The sequence below is a fragment of the Lithobates pipiens genome, unplaced genomic scaffold, assembly GCF_037356315.1.
Source record: "Lithobates pipiens isolate NorthernLeopardFrog02 unplaced genomic scaffold, aLitPip1_a1.2 Scaffold_18, whole genome shotgun sequence".
Classification (NCBI taxonomy): Eukaryota; Metazoa; Chordata; class Amphibia; order Anura; family Ranidae; genus Lithobates; species Lithobates pipiens.
Window position 1 is genome coordinate 644,099,092 of NW_027507758.1, and position 12,401 is coordinate 644,111,492.

The 12,401-nt window shown below is 47.2% G+C and overlaps 2 protein-coding genes across 5 annotated transcripts in view; one reads left to right on the plus strand and one right to left on the minus strand.

Moving 5' to 3' along the window:
- The window catches only part of LOC143989797 (uncharacterized), a 765,658-nt gene that overhangs the window by 341,868 nt on the left and 411,389 nt on the right, over positions 1 to 12,401 (minus strand). The window lies entirely within an intron of this gene.
- LOC143989578 (uncharacterized) overlaps positions 1 to 12,401 on the plus strand; it is a 229,597-nt gene that overhangs the window by 208,957 nt on the left and 8,239 nt on the right. For 2 of the 3 annotated variants that reach the window (XM_077489770.1, XM_077489771.1), the window contains exons 2-6: positions 7,755 to 7,882; positions 7,971 to 8,094; positions 8,211 to 8,308; positions 8,388 to 8,594; positions 10,679 to 10,820. In XM_077489770.1, coding sequence (XP_077345896.1) covers positions 8,010 to 8,094; positions 8,211 to 8,308; positions 8,388 to 8,594; positions 10,679 to 10,820 — 532 coding nt within the window. In that variant the 5' untranslated portion in view covers positions 7,755 to 7,882; positions 7,971 to 8,009. Of the gene's footprint in view, positions 1 to 6,931; positions 7,023 to 7,754; positions 7,883 to 7,970; positions 8,095 to 8,210; positions 8,309 to 8,387; positions 8,595 to 10,678; positions 10,821 to 12,401 lie in introns of those variants that run through there. The other variant, XM_077489769.1, reaches the window with a different exon arrangement.

Below are 12,401 nucleotides of genomic sequence, written 5' to 3' on the forward strand. Positions count from 1 at the left end.
CCAGACCCTTTATCCGAGCACGCAACCTGGCAGGCCGCAGGAAAAGAGGGGGGGACGAGAGAGCGGCCCCCCCTCCCTCCTGAACCGTACCAGGCCACATACCCTCAACATTGGGAGGATGCTTTGGGGGTCTGTGACCCCTCAAAGCACCTTGTCCCCATGTTGATAAGGACAAGGGCCTCATCCTCACAACCCTGGCCGTTGGTTGTGAGGGTCTGCGGGCGGGGGGCTTATCAGAATCTGGAAGCCCCCTTTAACAAGGGGACCCCCAGATCCCGGCCCCCCCCCTGTTTGAAATGGTAAGGGCCTACCATTTCACAAAGAAAGTGTCAAAATGGTTAAATAAGACAAACACACTTTTGAAAAATTCCTTTATTAAAAATAAAAAAAAAATTCCAGCGGTGCTAATCCACTCTTGCTATCCAGCGACGGGTCTCCGGGGTCCAGCGATGGATGATCATATCCAGCGACGGGGGATCTCTCAGTCCAGCGCTGTCCATACCTCCTTCTTCTGTCTTCACTGCGGAGACACTGCAGAGAGCCGAGCGCTGACATTTCTTATATTGGGAGGGCGGGGCCACCCGTCACCTGACCCCGCCCCTCTGACGCAGGAGAGGGAAGCCAGGGGTTCCCCAGTGACGTGTGGGTGACCCCGCCCCCTCTGATGTAATGGAAACCTGCGTTACATCAGTGGAGACAGAAGAAGGAGGTATGGACAGCGCTGGACTGAGAGATCCCCCGTCGCTGGATATGATCATCCATCGCTGGACCCCGGAGACCCGTCGCTGGATAGCAAGAGTGGATTAGCACCGCTGGAATTTTTTTTTTATTTTTTTTATTTTTAATAAAGGAATTTTTCAAAAGTGTGTTTGTCTTATTTAACCATTTTGACACTTTCTTTGTGAAATGGTAGGGGTACTTTTGTACCCCCTTACCATTTCAAACAGGGGGGGGGTGGGATCTGGGGGTCCCCTTGTTAAAGGGGGCTTCCAGATTCTGATAAGCCCCCCGCCCGCAGACCCTCACAACCAACGGCCAGGGTTGTGAGGATGAGGCCCTTGTCCTTATCAATATGGGGACAAGGTGCTTTGAGGGGTCACAGACCCCCAAAGCATCCTCCCAATGTTGAGGGTATGTGGCCTGGTATGGTTCAGGAGGGAGGGGGGGCCGCTCTCTCGTCCCCCCCTCTTTTCCTGCGGCCTGCCAGGTTGCGTGCTCGGATAAAGGGTCTGATATGGATATTTAGGGGGACCCCCACGTCAATTTTTTTTTTAAATTTGATGCGGGGTTCCCCTTAATATCCATATCAGACCTGAAGGGTCTGGTATGGATATTTGGGGGGACCCCCACGTCAATTTTTTTTTTAAATTTGACACGGGGTTCCCCTTAATATCCATGTCAGACCTGAAGGGCCTTTTGATTGAATTTAGGGGAACCCCCACGCTTTTTTTTTTTTTTTTTTTTTTTTTTTTTAATCAATGAATGAATGAATTGTCGGCTAATACAGAGAACACTCATTGAGTGTTCTCTGTATTACGGAGACCCGACAATTTAGCCGCAAGTGATTTTAAAAGACTTTTTTTCCTGCACAAATGACACTTTGTGCAGGGACAGTTCTAAGCACCAGAAACATGCGCCCCTTCACAGGCATACTATAGATACCCCCCAGCTACGAAATTTAAAGGAATATTACACTTTTATTGTTTCACTTTAATCATTATTAAAATCACTGCTCCTGAAAAAACGGCCGTTTTTAAAACTTTTTTTTGCATTGATCCATGTCCCCTGGGGCAGGACCCGGGTCCCCAAACACTTTTTAGGACAGTAACTTTCATATTACCCTTTAAAATGAGCACTTTAGATTGTGAACGTTCGAGTCCCATAGACTTTAATAGGGTTCTAAAGTTCACACGAAGTTTAGGTCTGTTCGCAGGTTCTGGTGCGAACCGAACAGGGGGGTGTTCGGCTCATCCCTAGTGACAACACTGGAGAAATTACACTTTGCTACAAAGTAAAGTAGTGAGTGTACAGCTTGTATAACAGTGTAAATTTCCTGTCCCCTCAAAATAACTAAAAAAACAGCCATTAATGTTTAAACTGCTGGCAACAAAAATGAGTACACCCCTAAGTGAAAATGTCCACATTGGGCACAATTAGCCATTTTCCCTCCCTGTTGTCATGTGACTCTTTAGTGTTACAAAGTCTCAGGTGTGAATGGGGAGCAGGTGTGTTAAAGTTGGTGTTATCGCTCTAACTCTCTCATAATGGTCACTGGAACTCCAACATGGCACCTCATGGCAAAGAACTCTCTGTGGATCTGAAAAAAATAAAAGAATTGTTGCTCTACATAAAGATGGCCTAGGCCATGGGTCTTCAAACTATGGCCCTCCAGTTGTTCGGGAACTAAAATTCCCATCATGCCTAGTCATGTCTGTGAATGTCAGAGTTTTACAATGACTCATGGGATGTGTAGTTTCGCAACAGCAGGAGGGCTGTAGTTTGAGGATCCCTGGCCTAGGCTATAAGAAGTTTGCCAAGACCCTGAAACTGAGCTGCAGCATGGTGGTCAAGACCATACCAGACTGCTGGTTGGAAGCTAAACAGTGGGGACCTTGAGTGGAGAGTGAACAAGTTTTGCTTTTTGATTACTGGGCTGAATTTTTAGGTTCTTTTTGGGGCTTTTTAACACCCTTTTCTGACACTTTTTAAACAGCTTTTTTTTTTTCTTTGCTTCCTTCAGCCTACTAATTAAGGGGAGTGGTTAATTGGTGACAGGTGCTTGAGGCCTATATAACCTTCTGTAGAACTCGCAGGCTCACCTTTGAGTTTGCTGGAACTCTGTCCAAGTGGAACTGGGCTAAGTGGTGAGTTAAAAACCAGAGTTAGTAGAACTGGACTAAGTGGTGAGTTAAAAACCGGAGTTAATAGAACTGGACTAAGTGGTGAGTTAAAAACCGGACTTAGTAGAACTGGACTAAGTGGTGAGTTAAAAAACACAGTTTAAAACAGGAGGTTATAACGGGGGTCATAGTACCTGTGTAGTGTGAGTACCTGAGTGTTTGAGTAGTTACATAGTTAGTCAGGTTGAAAAAAGACACAAGTGCATCCAGTTCAACCACAAAAAAAGAGTAGTGTGTGTGGATTATTACTACTTGTTGTCAGGCCACCTGAGACCAGGTGACAGATGCACTCCGTAGGAGTCGGAAGTGCACCGCTAGGTAGTGGACCTTAGGACTGACTGCTGCGGATTGTACCCAGGTAGATTCAGGACACAGGTCTACAGGATCACTAACACAGATCCCAACGGAAGCTGGAGCATAGATTCCCCAGGGCGCGGAGTCTAAGAGCCAGCGGGTGTTCGTCAGAGCCTCCAGTGATGAGGATGGACTACGCTGCAGTCTGGCTCCAGGTCACGGCCCCTAGGGTCTCACAGCTCACGCTCACAGTAGACTACAGGAGAAGGGAGCAACAGGCTGGAACGACAAGGATAGTAAGGGGATACAGTAGGGGTCAGGGCAACTAACAGACAGGAGCAACAGAGTACACACCAAGTGTTCAGGGTCACAGGCAGACAGGGATGGTCAGGGACATGCAAAAGGTCAAGGTCGCAAGCAGACAGGAATCATTGAGAACACGCCAAGGTCAGTAACAGAGTCAAACATAGAGCACACGGCAAGCAGGAACCAGGACACCAAACACACAATGAATACACAATGGTTGATCAGCCCAGATGGCTTGCAGTGCACAGGTTAATATAGGGTTCCCTGATAGGACCTGGGGTGGAGCCATGCTTAGAGGAGAGGTTATAAAAACCACCAGATGGAAGTGGCTGGCCTCTTAGTCTGAACACATGAGGGGAGGTAAGCAAACACAGGAAGATCACTGCATAACCATGACACTTGTGTATTGTGAGTGCACGTAGTTCTGCGAATCTAGAGTGGGTGACTGGGGACAAAGAGAAGGCTGATTTATAAAATACTTTCTTCAGCTCTGTGTATACAAAGGAGCATGGGGGAGCTCATGTCCATAATGGGGGTGGTAGTTACACAGCCCCAAATCCACAATGGCTCAAAAGTGATATGGTCCAGAAATATTTGGACAGAATAAAGGTGGATAAAGCACCTGGCCCTGATGGCATCCACCCACGGATCCTAAAAGAATTGAGCTCCGTAATTTCAAAGCCATTGTATCTAATTTTTAGGGACTCGTTAATGACAGGAATAGAACCACTGGATTGGCGCAGGGCCAATGTGGTGCCTATATTTAAAAAGGGAACAAAGTCTTTACCAAGTAACTATAGACTTGTTAGTTTAACTTCTATAGTTGGGAAGATACTGGAGAGATTAATAAAAGACCACATAGAAGAGTTCTTGCAGGATAAAAATATTTTAAGCAACAGACAGCATGGATTCATGAAAGACAAACCTGATTTCTTTTTATGAGGAGGAAAGTAAAACCTTGGACAGAGGGGTGGCAGTGGACGTGGTATACTTGGACAGAGGGGTGGCAGTGGACGTGGTATACTTGGACAGAGGGGTGGCAGTGGACGTGGTATACTTGGACAGAGGTGTGGCAGTGGACATGATATACTTGGACAGAGGGGTGGCGGTGGACATGGTATACTTGGACAGAGGTGTGGCGGTGGACGTGGTATACTTGGACAGAGGGGTGACTGTGAACGTGCTATACTTGGACAGAGGTGGCTGTGGACGTGGTATACTTGGACAGAGGTGGCTGTGGACGTGGTATACTTGGACAGAGGGGTGGCGGTGGACGTGATATACTTGGACAGAGGGGTGGCAGTGGACGTGGTATACTTGGACAGAGGTGGCTGTGAACGTGGTATACTTGGACAGAGGGGTGGCAGTGGACGTGGTATACTTGGACAGAGGTGGCTGTGGACGTGGTATACTTGGACAGAGAGGTGGCGGTGGACGTGATATACTTGGACAGAGGGGTGGCAGTGGACGTGATATACTTGGACAGAGGGGTGGCAGTGGACGTGGTATACTTGGACAGAGGTGGCTGTGGACGTGGTATACTTGGACAGAGGGGTGGCGGTGGACGTGATATACTTGGACAGAGGGGTGGCGGTGGACGTGATATACTTGGACAGAGGGGTGGCGGTGGACGTGATATACTTGGACAGAGGGGTGGCGGTGGACGTGATATACTTGGACAGAGGGGTGGCGGTGGACGTGATATACTTGGACAGAGGGGTGGCTGTGGATGTGGTATACTTGGACAGAGGGGTGGCGGTGGACGTGGTATACTTGGACAGAGAGGTGGCGGTGGACGTGGTATACTTGGATTTTACAAAAGCGTTGGATACAGTTCCGCACACACGGCTCATGTGTAAGGTAAAGTCTACAGGTTTGGAAATATCCGTTTGTAAATGGATAGAAAACTGGCTAAAAGACAGAATTCAGAGAGTCGTGGTTAATGATTCTTACTCTGAATGGTCTAAGGTTATCAGTGGTGTACCCCAAGGTTCAGTGCTGGGACCCTTACCTAATACCACTCTTGCTACCTATGCTGAACTCTCTCCAATATTTTAAAAACACAAAACACAGCGACCTACCTAACATGAGTGGGCTGGCCACTAGGGAGCAGTGAAGCATCCATAACATCAGTACTTGATACTGCAGCAGACAAACAAAAAATACAGTTTCAGCCTTAAATAAAGAAAATATGAATATCCCTATCATAAGGGATTGCCCCTACCTTAAACCGCTGTGCTGTCAGCCCCGGGAAGTTGCTGTCTGCAATCATTCCCGGGGCTCTGACAGCTCTCAAACGAATTTAAAAGTGGCGCCTATGACGTCATCATCGACGTCAGACGCAAGGTGCTCGAGCGTATGCGCGAAACCAAGCCTTGCACTCACATCGGGTTCGCACGTACGCATAATGCCTGCGATGCCCGTAAATTGGAGAGAGTAGTTTGCTGGAACGTGGAAGCGCCATCAAACAGTATGGGAACGGTGCAAACAACACAGGAGAAATACAGATACAGGCACAACACAAAAACACTGTTGCCATGGAAATATACAGACTCACCACTTCACCAACGATCAGCTGGCCGAACGATCCCAGAAACACACACACCAGACCTCCCAGCAGATAATGGCCACCTACAGCAACAGGCAAACAGGCCATGCACACTTTAGGTAAGTCAAACCATTTCTTCAGCGCTACTCTGCATTTACACTCCATACCCTGCTTAACAGTCAGGGCCTATCGGAGGTACAAACCTCGTCATTCAGCCGATCGATCGCTGTGAAGTCATCTTCAGGTAGGAGAACCACTTGGTCCTACGGAGGAGGACAAAAAAGGAACACGGATAGCAGCCGGGAGCAAAGATTTATGGGAGAGAGGTCCTATTGGGTAGTTATGGAGGCGGGGCTAACTCACACGTATGCTGCTATGGAGCCTGTCAGGAAAGCTCTATTTGTGTGAAGAAAATGATTAAAAATTCATATGGTTACCGTGTTGCATGACCGCGCAATTGTCATTCAAAGTGTGAGAGCGGGAAAGGGGTGGAAGTGCCCGGTATTGAAGGGGTTAGGGACAGCACTTTAACAGAAAGTACAAAACCTGCCAAAAATATCTTCTTGTATTTCTGCAAATCCCCGGCTCAATGAGTAAGAACAGAATGGATCAGTACATCCGCAGACTGCAGATACTGGAGCTCCACTCTACACGGAAATCATGTGACCTCCACTTCCTGTAGTATCCTCTATTTATTGGTTGTTACATTACATTACATTGGAGTTATGGAGGCCACATGTTTCCTGTGACAGTGGAGCTCCAGCTGCAGAGATTCAAAATGAAGTTCAGGTAAAAATAAAGAAAAAAAGTGGAGTGGAGGCCACATGCTTCCTGACAACGGTGGAGCTCAGAAGACAGGAAGTGATGCCAGATACAGACAGGAAGTGATGTCAGGTACAGACAGGAAGTTCCGGGTGAGAGGTGAGTCGGGAGGAAGTAGAGAGAAGCCATTACTGGAAGACGCAGCAGAGGAGGTAATAAGATCTTATTTTCTATTTACACCCAGTAACCCCCCGTCATGTCCGTCCTCTTCCCCCATAGTCACTGTGATGTCTTTTATCTCCAGCAGATGATGATACACACATATATAGTGTGGAAATCTAGATTAACCCCTTCAGGGGGATCAGTTGATGATGAATAGTGATGGGCTCCAGTGTGTTGGAAATCCCACATTCCCGATCCCGCCAGGAAGCCGACACTGCACAGCGCTAATCACAGACAGTGAGACATTTCCTGCTCCTCAGCTGTACAGATCAGGAAATGTCTCATATCTTCCTTCCAAATCTGACCATACATGGTTCAGTTTTATTGTCCATCCAGCGGGATGAGAGGAAAAAACGAAAGTGATTCCCCCATCCACACATTGGAGGGGGATGGGGGAATCCTCCCCGCTGCACTATTGTGTGATTTTTTGCGCATCCGAATTGCTCTCAATCTTTTGCTGGCAGAATTTCTGATTGTGTGTGTGGAGCATTAGGATGTGGGCGGACTCTTGGCATCCTCACTAGCAAAGTGGGACTGTTGGTCCTGCATTGTATATAATGATGTCAGAATGTCTGCAACAAGGATTTAACCTGCATAGTGTGGGGGTTCTGTGTGGGAAAATAATACCTCAGTCTGAAGTGGAGCTTTAATAAAATGGAGACCTGAATGGAGAGGTGAGGAGGATTCCGGGAATATCATTTTATTTTACTATTTGTGTTCAGATGTAGAGTTTTCCTCCTGTGAAGTCTGGAGATCATATGACCATCACATTGCCTCCACCTCCCTCCCTGATAGAATAGAGAAATACAAAGAAGATTCTAGAAGTCACCAGAGAGTTGATGGAGGAGAGGTGAGGAGGATTCTGGGAATTGTGGGACATTATCCAGTAACAGACAAGGGATGTGTCTGGATGGTGACTGTATCATTGTGTGTGTCAGGTTCCTATAAGGTGTCAGGATGTCACTGTCTATTTCTCCATGGAGGAGTGGGAGTATTTAGAAGGACACAAGGATCTCTACAAGGACGTCATGATGGCCAATCAGCCGCCCCTCACATCACCGGGTAAGAGGAGACTTTATTGTAAAGGAGAGAGCAGTACGGAGGCTCCACCTAGATCCCCCATCATCTGATAAACACATAGAAACAATGTATTCAGTCAGTGTGTGTGTTTCCTACAGATGGATCCAGTAATGGGAACCCACCAGAGAGATGTCCCCGTCCTCTGTATTCCCGGGATTCCACACAGGAAGATCACACCATCCCCCACCATCATCAGGTAGATGATTGACAATTATTGGTAGTTCTGATTTATACACAGCATGTTTGTTACAATGAATGTTTTATTATATATTCAGAGTGGAAACCTCGGAGATGATAATGTTGTTTTTAAAGAAGAGTATAAAGAGGAGGATGAGGAGTATGGAGTGATGGAGGAGTTTTCAGAAGGACACAAGGATATGATGGAGCCACCAAATACCAGGAACCCACCAGAGAGATGTCCCCGTCCTCTGTATTCCCGGGATTCCACACAGGAAGATCACACCATCCCCCACTGTTACAAGGTTGGTGGGATGGAGGTTATCAAACACACTTATAGAGACAATGGGGCTGATTTATAAAGCATTTGCTCCATGAGTTGGGGCACACGGCGACGCGCAACGGCCATTTTTGTATTCACAAAGCATTTGCGCCTGTAACACAGCGCAATTCTCAATTTACTATGAGCATTCCGGCACACGGGTGGCCACGATCTGTGCGCCGCTATAGACCTGGCGCACGGCATCTTCAACTCAGAATTAAAAGAAGCTGGAAGTGCGAATATTATGGGGTGATGTGAGGAAGTATAGATATGACTGTCCAAGTAACAAATATGCCCAAAATAGAACGGAAAAGTAACTTCCTCTGAACAAGCTTGCTGCGCCTACAAATACACTTGGAACTGCGCTAGGTCAATTTAACGCTCTGTGCTGTGCAAGCGGCATTTGCACCCGTTCAAATGCTCTGGTTCACTGCGCCGGCAAAATCTTAGTAAATGCATAGCCATGTAGGTTCATTTGCATAAGTTGAACGGGCGCACCTGTCAACTTGACTTTTTGCGCTGGTTCACTTCTATGGGTTTTTAAAAGCTATTTTCACACAGGTCATATTAGGATTAAGAAAAAAAATTAAGAAAAAAAATGCGTGGGGGTCCCCCGAAATTTCATACCAGGCCCTTATCCGAGCACGCAACTTGGCAGGCCGCAGGAAAAGCGGGGGGGGGGACGAGAGCATCCCCCCCTCCTGAACCATACCAGGCCACATGCCCTCAACATGTTGATGAGGACAAGGGCCTCATCCCCACAACCCTGGCCGGTGGTTGTGGGGGTCTGCGGAATCTGGAAGCCCCCCTTAACATGGGGACCCCCAGATCCCGCCCGCCTGTGTGAAATGGTAAGGGGGTACTTTACCCCTACCATTTCACCAAAAAGTGACAAAAGTGTTAAAAATGACAAGAGACAGTTTTTGACAATTCCTTCATTAAAGTCTCCTTTCTTCTGTTCTTCCTTCTTCCTTTCTTTATCCTTCGGTTTCTTCTTCCATCTTCTTCTTCCTCCGATCCTCTTCTTCTTGCTCCGGTGTTCTGGGCCAGCATCTTCCTCCACGGAGTCTCTCTTCGTTCTCGGGTCGCTCCGCGCAATGGGAGGCTCCCACTGTGTGACGCTTCTCTTCTTCTGACAGGTCTTATATAACGGAGGGCGGTGCCACCCGGTGACTCCACCCCCTCTTCTGAAAGAAGACTTTAATAAAGGAATTGTCAAAAACTGTCTCTTGTCATTTTTAACACTTTTGTTACTTTTTTGGTGAAATGGTAGAGTACCCTTACCATTTCACACGGGGGAGGCCGGGATCTGGGGGTCTCCTTGTTAAAGGGGGCTTCCAGATTCTGATAAGCCCCCCACCTGCAGAACCCCACAACCACCGGCCAGTGTGGGGATGAGGTCCTTGTCAACATGGGGTCTAGGTGCTTTGGGGGGACTACCCCAAAGCACCCTGCCAATGTTGAGGGCATGTGGCCTGGTACGGTTCAGGAGGGGGGCGCTCTCTCATCCCCCAATCTTTTCCTGCGGCCTGCCAGGTTGCGTGCTCGGATAAGGGTCTGGTATGGATTTTGAGGGGGACCCCCACACCATTTTTTTTTTTTTTTGGGTGTGGGGCTGCCCTTAATATCCATACCAGACCTGAAGGGCCTGGTATGCTCTTGGAGTGGAATGCATGCCGTTTTTTTCTAAATCAAAGTCCACTGGCCTGGGGGGTGATTTACAGTCGTGTTGTAAGTCGCCCCAAGTCGCGCTGTGATTCACACTCAAGTTGTGTCCAAGTTGCCTCCCAAAGTCGCTCTGGAAGTCATGTTGCCCCTGTGTGAATGGACTGTTAATGATATGGCGCACGCTATTATGAATTGCGCCGGCATATTATGTGTTGTGCTTATGCGTGCGCCGCTTCATACGCTCAGTTGATCATTTATCTGGCGCACAAATGGAGGTATGAACCGGCGCAGCGCATTCATCTTAGTAAATCAGCCCCAATGTGTGGATTTTCTATGTGATGTCACAATAATAAATCTTCTATCTTACAGATGATATTCTCTCTCATTTTCTTGGTTTAGAGTGGAGATCCAATCGATATAGAATTTGAGGTGAAATCAGAAGAAGAAGAGAGGTATGTGAGGGATGATCAGCAGTCTATGGAGGAGGATGGAATAACGAGGACATTTATAGAGGAGGACACTCCTACAGAGATCAGCACAGGTGGGTCATTAACACTAAATACATTCCTCCACCCATACTGCTCACTGATTGGTCCAGAGTAGGGTGGGGGCTGGGTGATATGTTGAATGGGTATGTTCATTTTCACCATAGATGTTACTAGATCTAGGCACCTGGGGTATGTGATTTGGGTCTTCTGCCCCATACCCGGGTATGACAAGATCTCTGCCAGAACAATCCCCCCAGGATTACTTGTTCTGTTGTCTGCTGGCTGTGCCGGGTGGAGGGATATGTCTGTATAGTCTCAGACCCAAGTCACTGAGTGCAGTCTCAGGAGATGGGAGGCAGCGGTGTGGGACCTCTGCAACTTGTCTCATGTAATCATTTCATCTTCCACTGATTACTGAATACCAATATTATGAGTCCTGACCCTTAGCCCTTGTACACACGGTCGGAGAATCCGTTGGAATGTGTCCTATCGGACCGTGTTGTCGGATAATCCGACTGTGTGTGGTATGCATCGGACTGATTCCGTCTGACCCAATTTTCCAACTTGTTGGAAATATTTTCCGACCAACTGGTTCGATCGGACATACTCCGATCATGTGTAGAGAATTTTGATCGGACCAAGTGCCATGCATGCTCAGATCAAATTCCTACATCAAAGCTATTGGCTACTACCCTGAACGTAGTCCCATCGTAAGGAAATTACGTCATCACGTTCTGAATGATTGGATTTTTCGAAAACTTAGTCCGACTGTGTGTATGCAACAGTTTCGGACAAGATCCGACTGGCAAAATCCGATGGATTTGGTTGGCAGAATGTCCGACCGTGTGTACAAGGGCTTACACTGTATAATTTATATTGTACATTACATACTCCTGACCCCTGCACTATATACTCTATGGTGTACATTACATCATTCTGATACTATATAGTCCTATCTGTTGTATCTTATACAATATGTTGTACATTACATAGTCCTGACTTCTGCTCTCTCCCCTCCCCCCACTGCTATGTATACACATAATATGTATTCTCTTCTGTTACACCCATTTCCTACCAGCTGGACATTTTATATCTGATGATGTGATTGAAGCACAGACTTTTACATGGTGATAATAATGTGATAACATCCTCAGACTTTGGAACCTTAAACAGAAAGTGATAATGAGGGAGGAGTCAATAACCCAATGATGGGGGTCTTCAGGATCAGTCCAGTCTTCATCTTGGTTGTTCTCCCCCCATCCTCACTCTCTGACCTCTGGTGGGGCTCAGCCCCGCTGTTAATTATGACTTATGCCCCGTACACACGATAGGATTATCGTAAGAACGTTCTTCCGAATATAATCGTATACGAGTCTCTAATCAAATCGGCTGCCTCATACACACGTTAAGAATATCGTACGAACATCCATCCAAATATAATCGTATGCACGTCTAGAATCGAATCGGCAGCGTAGTTATATCAGAAAATCCCCATACGATCAACTCAAACGTCCCCTGTGCGTAGGTATGTTCTGCAACGTGGTAGTCGGAGGTGATGTCAGAACTTGACCTTGTGTAGGCCACGCCTTTGGGTTCACAGTGGCGTGGAGATCGTAGCGTGGAAGGACGTGTGT